Source organism: Neovison vison, chromosome 6 (assembly GCF_020171115.1).
Source record: "Neovison vison isolate M4711 chromosome 6, ASM_NN_V1, whole genome shotgun sequence".
Taxonomy (NCBI): Eukaryota; Metazoa; Chordata; class Mammalia; order Carnivora; family Mustelidae; genus Neogale; species Neogale vison.
This window is the reverse complement of record NC_058096.1, coordinates 171,565,506-171,571,717: the sequence shown is the minus strand read 5'-3', so window position 1 is coordinate 171,571,717 and position 6,212 is coordinate 171,565,506. Positions and strand designations below refer to the sequence as shown.

Here is a 6,212-nt window from a genome sequence, read left to right as displayed (position 1 = left end):
TGGGAGTTCACTAAATAGTCATTGAATGGTGAAGAATTGAATGACTAAGGAAGAAGGGTATATAGACTGTAGGTAACTAGCAGTATCTACTGCCCCAAACAGCATACAACCCCAGTTAGATAAACCTGATGGTCCCAAGTGACTCTACTGATCTCCAAGGCTCTGACCTTAATCCTTGTGTCTTTCTTCCCAGGGAGGGAGCCACAGCTGGAGGCTGCTCTTGTGCCAATGACCCTTCCCAATTCTTCCTGCACCTTCGAAGACAAGATGTGTGAGGGGAACAAGACCACCATAGCCAGCCCCCAACTGATGCCCCTGGTGGTGGTCCTGAGTGCCATCTCCTTGGTCACAGTGGTACTCAACCTGCTGGTCCTGTATGCTGTGCGGAGCGAGCGGAAGCTGCACACTGTGGGCAACCTGTACATTGTCAGCCTCTCCGTGGCAGACCTAATCGTAGGGGCTGTCGTCATGCCCATGAACATCCTCTACCTCCTCATGTCCAGGTGGTCCTGGGGCCAGCCTCTATGCCTCTTTTGGCTTTCCATGGACTACGTGGCCAGCACAGCATCCATTTTCAGTGTCTTCATCTTGTGCATTGATCGCTATCGCTCTGTCCAGCAGCCCCTCAGATACCTGAAGTATCGTACCAAGACCCGAGCATCAGCCACCATCTTGGGGGCCTGGTTTCTCTCCTTCCTGTGGATTATTCCTATTCTGGGATGGCATCACTTTATGTCACAGTCCTCGGGACACCGGGAAGACAAGTGTGAGACAGACTTCTATGATGTCACCTGGTTCAAGATCATGACTGCCATCATAAACTTTTATTTACCTACCTTGCTCATGCTCTGGTTCTACGCCAAGATCTACAAGGCCGTACGACAGCACTGTCAGCACCGAGAGCTCATCAATGGATCCCTCCCTTCCTTCTCTGACATAAAGATGAAGCCAGAGAATCCCAAGGCAGGGGCCAAGAAATCAGGGAAGGAGTCTCCCTGGGAAGTTCTGAAAAGGAAATCAAAAGATGCCAGTGGTGAGCCTGTCTTGAAGCCACCATCCCAAGACCCAGAAGAGATGAAATCCCCAGGTGTGTTCAGCCGAGAGGAGGACAGAGAAGTGGACAAACTTCCGTGCTTTCCACTTAACATTGTGCAGGTGCAGACTGAGGCAGAAGGGAGTGGCAGGAGTTATGTAGCTATCGATCAGAGCCAGAGCCCACTCGGGATGGAAGAACAGAGCCTGAACATGCATGGGGCCAATGAGATATCAGAGGATCAGATCATCGGTGATAGCCAGTCTTTCTCTCGGACAGACTCAGACACCCCCACAGAGTCAGCATCAGGGAAAGGTAAACCTAGAAGTGCATCTAGCACAGGCCTGGATTATATCAAGTTCACTTGGAAGAGGCTCCGTTCACATTCAAGACAGTATGTCTCTGGTCTGCACATGAACCGAGAACGGAAGGCCGCCAAACAATTGGGTTTTATTATGGCGGCCTTCATCCTTTGCTGGATTCCTTACTTCATCTTCTTCATGGTCATTGCCTTCTGCAAGAGCTGTTGCAATGAACGTGTGCACATGTTCACCATCTGGCTGGGCTATATCAACTCCACGCTGAACCCCCTCATTTACCCCTTGTGCAATGAAAACTTCAAGAAGACATTCAAGAAAATTCTGCACATTCGTTCCTAAGGGAGGCAACAAGGGGATGCAACCAAAATGATGTTTCTGAAGAAAATGGAGGATGAAGGCCTGTGAGTTGCCAGGCACCTGGGCTTTCTGGAGTCAAAAGACTAGTCTTAAGGACTAGGTAACTTGGAAAGTGCTAAGGGACCGTTGGCAGAATAGCAGATGGCGGAGGTGGTCAGCAGACAGACTGTGTACGCTGAGTAAAGAGCAGGATATTTCCAAGAGAATCAGATCTGGATGAGTTCTCCTGCTCCTCAGGAAATGTGGGAACCTCAGACTCTCATTGTAATTCAAGCTTGCAGACTGGAATTAATTGGAAACTGAAGGGACATGTAGAGAGAGTTTCACTGCTGAATCAGTTGGAACTCTCAAGCCTTCCTTCCTGGAATGGAGTTATAGGACTGTGCAGAGACCTTACATATGCAGATAGATGCTGTCCCTTCCAGGGGTCACCTTGATAGGCATGACAGCAATTTCATTGTGACTGTCACTTCTCAGAACATCTCTCCTCTGAGCCCCTTCTGCAGCTTTCTGCAGTACCTGTGTCTGAACCAAGTTGGAAATTCTGCCTTATTATTTCTCTTTCACACACACACATATAGAGTTGGTAGGAAATTATGCAGCTTGTACATTCATTGTTTTCAACCCCCAATTCCTTTTGACTAGTAACAAAATAATGATAAAAGCTACCCTCGAAAGAAAGAGGAAAGGGGTATTTTTTTAATGTTGCACAATAAAAACAAACAAAAAAATGGGAATGGGGAGAAGAAAGCCATATTTCTTGAAGGCTGGGTCATGCTTATCTCATTGAGGCGCTATGACACTCCACAGCAGGAGGACGGTGTTATTGAGGAGCAAATTGAGGTGTGGTGAGGTGAAATAAGGTGCCTGACATCACACAGTTAGAATGAAAACCCAGTGGGGTTCCAGCTTGTTGTCATATGTTACCTCCAAAAGGCAAAAATTTGTCCTGTTAAGTAACAACACACACACACACACTTCCTGAAAGTGGTGGCAGTTCCAAAAAGATGTGTTGAGAGAAGGAACGGCTGACGTAGACTATGCCCGAGGCCGCAGAAAGTGGTACTTGAGGGCATAGTGTGCATTTTTATCTGTGAGTTCTGCTGTGTTTGTTGAAGAAAAGTTGTCATGTTCTTTTATAGTCACACTTCTTCAGTAAAAACTAGCAAAGGCATGGGAACATCCAGTTTTCCTTGGGGTTTATATCGCAATTTGGTTGTGATTTGTATTTTAAAACTTAATGCCAAACTGTCATATATGTAGTAAAATGGAGTGCGTGCACAAGCTGGTATTTTGTCTCTTGTGTTCCTGTTTGCATGATCTGTTAGAATGACAGATTTTTACCTACCTAAAATATGATATTTGAAACTATACTGAGTTTGATTTATTTAATTCTACCTTCCTGGGTCTCTTCGACTGAGAAGATATATTGAAACGTACTGTCAGATATTATATAGGGTTTCTCTTTGGTTTCTGGTTACATTTGTAAATGTCTTTAGGAAAGAACTTACTTTTTATAACAAGCTTCACTCTCAGCTTGGCATCTCCCAAAACTCCTCTTGCTCAAAACTGGGAGAGTGAAAGAGACTTTTATGCTGGGTTTAAAAGCTGCAGCTGGTCTGTTCCCAAGTCAAAAAACATTTCCCGAATGCCCATTATTTATGTTGATAAATGGTTGAGGCAACTAGTGAAGAAGACAAATGTTTATGAGCTCTTGTTTTGGGTTGAAGAGACCTGGATTTGAGTCTGACAAGAACAAGAAATGGTCAATATAAATTGTCAGAGCATTAAAAATGAGGCCCATGCATTACTGAATACAGTGTTTATGGTGCCTGATGAGTGTCCTGTACACAGTGGGGACTCATATGTAGTTTTAAAACATGCTGAAGATACTGTGTGCCAGGCCCCATGCTTTACCACTATTATCCACTTTAACCTAAAACCAATATTATGAGGGAGAGTTCTGTGATTTTACAACTAGGCAAACTGAGGCACAGAGAGAAACTGGGGAAAGGGAAAGTAGAAAGTGGGGGACAGAAAGAGCACAAACCAAGTGGCATAATATTACTACACTCAAGAAAAATCTACATTCAAGAACATATTCTGGATTAATGTATTCAGAAGTTAAATATATTCAAAAGAAGAATAAACCATCCTTAGCTTTTGATAAATAGAAATTCCTTCAAATGATTCTCTGAAGACCACATGAAAATCAGTCAATTACCGCATCACATAAATCTTTAAAAGATTGTGAAACTATTCCTTCTAACAGAGATTGCTATAGATCTTAGAAGTTGGTAATGTTAATAAAGTGTTCATTCAGAAAATCCATTAGTCTGCAGATTGGCCATTTGATGAACTGGCCATTTGGCTACTTGGCATGTAGAAAATTGCTGGTGTCTCTTTTGAAAATGGGCATTCCAGAGGTAGATTTCAGTCCTAACACAGGGTGAAAAGGATGCTGTGGCTATTCTGGCTGGGGTGCATTCTAAGTCCTGGGAAGAAATAATGCTGTTAAGATCTAATTTGCCAACATGTCTTCACACAGTCTCTTGTCAAAGCCAAGGCTGTGCAGCATGTGGTTCCCATTGTGGGGAGCATGTGCTCTCCTCAACTGAGCTGCAAGTCAAATGATGAAGGTGGATTGATCTGAATTGCTGTGGTCTTGGTTAAGTGGCATGGGCTTCATTGCCTTGCTGTGTCTGAGAATGTTCTCTGCCTTTTTGAGAGTCCTGATCTTGAATCTTTCGTGATGCTCATCATCTTTGTGCCCCAAGGCATGAGCATCAACTCAAAAGTCCAAAGCTTAGAGGAAAGAATCATCCTGTGTCTACCTCTGCTGCAATGAACTCTGAAGGGAGGTGGGGGCCAGATGGCGGATGTGGTACAAACATGGCTGGAAGACCAACAATTCCCAGAGAAGCAGAGACATTGTGAGCTGGGCAGAAACTTCCAAAAGGTGTTAATTATAAGGATCTGTAAGTCCAGCAGAGAAAACGAGCTTGTAAAGAACTAACTTAAATGCAAGCTCATATGTGCCTAATAGAGGGAAGCCTAGAGGTAGGTGGGTGTCATTCTACTGGGTATTTTAAAAACCAGTTTTGTTACACTCAATATATACAGTAAAATGAACCCATTTAAAATGTTGAGGTCAATGAGTTTTGACATATGTATCCACCCATGTCATCTCCATCTCAATCAAGATACAGAACATTTCCATCAACCCAGAAAGTTCCTCATGCCCCCTCTATGTCCCAGGCAACCATTGATCTAACTTCTAATCACTACAGATTAGTTTTGTTGATTCTAGAACTTTGCATAAATGTAATTACATTATATATATATATTCTTTTTTTCATTTTTGTCTAAGATTTATCCACATTTCAATGGGTTTATTATCATCATCATCATCATTATGATTGAAATATAGTTGACATGCTTTCGGTTGTCCATATATTGATTTGACAGTTCTATGCATTATTCAGTGTTCACCACAGTAAGTCACCATACAACATGATTATATTATTGACTATATTCCCTGTGCTGTACTTTTCATCTCCAAGACTTATTTTACAACTGGAATTTTGTACCTCTTAGTCCCTTTCACCCTGCCACCCCCTCCCTTCTGGCAACCACCAGTTTGTCTCTGTATTTATGAATCTGTTTCTGTTTTGTTTGTTGACTTGATTAGTTTTTTTAGAATCCATATATAAGTGAAATAATATAGTATTTGTCATTCTCTGTCTGACTTACTTTACTTAGCATAATAGGTCTTTCCATGTTGTTGCAAATAGCAAGAGCTCATTAATTTTTTACAGCTTAGAAATCGTCCACTGTATCTTCTTTATCCTTTCATCTATCAGTGGGTACGTGGGCTGCTTTCATATATGTTGGCTGTTGTAAATATAGGGGTACATGTATCTTTTCAGATTAGTGTTTTTGTTTTCTTTGGGTAAATAACCAATAGTTAAATTACTGGATCACATGGTATTTCTATTTTTAATTTTTTAAGGAACTTCCCTACTGTTTTCCACAGTAGTTGCACCAATTTATATTCCCACCAACAGTGCACAAATATTCCTTTTTTTCCACATCTTCGCCAACCCTTGTTATTTCTTGGTTTTCTTTTTCTTTTTTTTTTGATACTGGGTGTTTTGATTAATGTGAGAGGATATCTCACTATGGTTTTGATTTGCATTTCCCTCATGATTCGTTGATGTTGAACATCTTTTCATGCATCTGTTGGCCTTCTACATGTCTTTGGAGAAAGGTCTATTCAGGTCCTCGCCCATTTTTAATTGGATTGTGTGTGTGTGTGTGTGTGTGTGTGCATTGAGTTGTGTAAGTTCTTTTTATGTTTTGGATATTAACCCCATCTCAGATACATGATTTGCAAATATCTTTTCCCATTCACTGTATTGCCTTTTTGTTTTGCTGGTGGTTTATTTTGCTGGGAAAAAGGTTTTTATTTTGGTGTAGTCCTAATAGTTTATTTTTGCCTT

The 6,212-nt window shown here is 41.9% G+C and overlaps 1 protein-coding gene across 1 annotated transcript; it reads left to right on the top strand.

Annotated features, from left to right (window-relative positions):
* Positions 1-201: 201 nt before the first annotated feature.
* HRH1 (histamine receptor H1) lies at positions 202-3,001 on the top strand. Its single transcript, XM_044255220.1, has one exon. The coding sequence runs from the start codon at positions 229-231 to the stop codon at positions 1,690-1,692; it is 1,464 nt and encodes a 487-aa protein (XP_044111155.1). The 5' UTR covers positions 202-228; the 3' UTR covers positions 1,693-3,001.
* Positions 3,002-6,212: the final 3,211 nt, after the last annotated feature.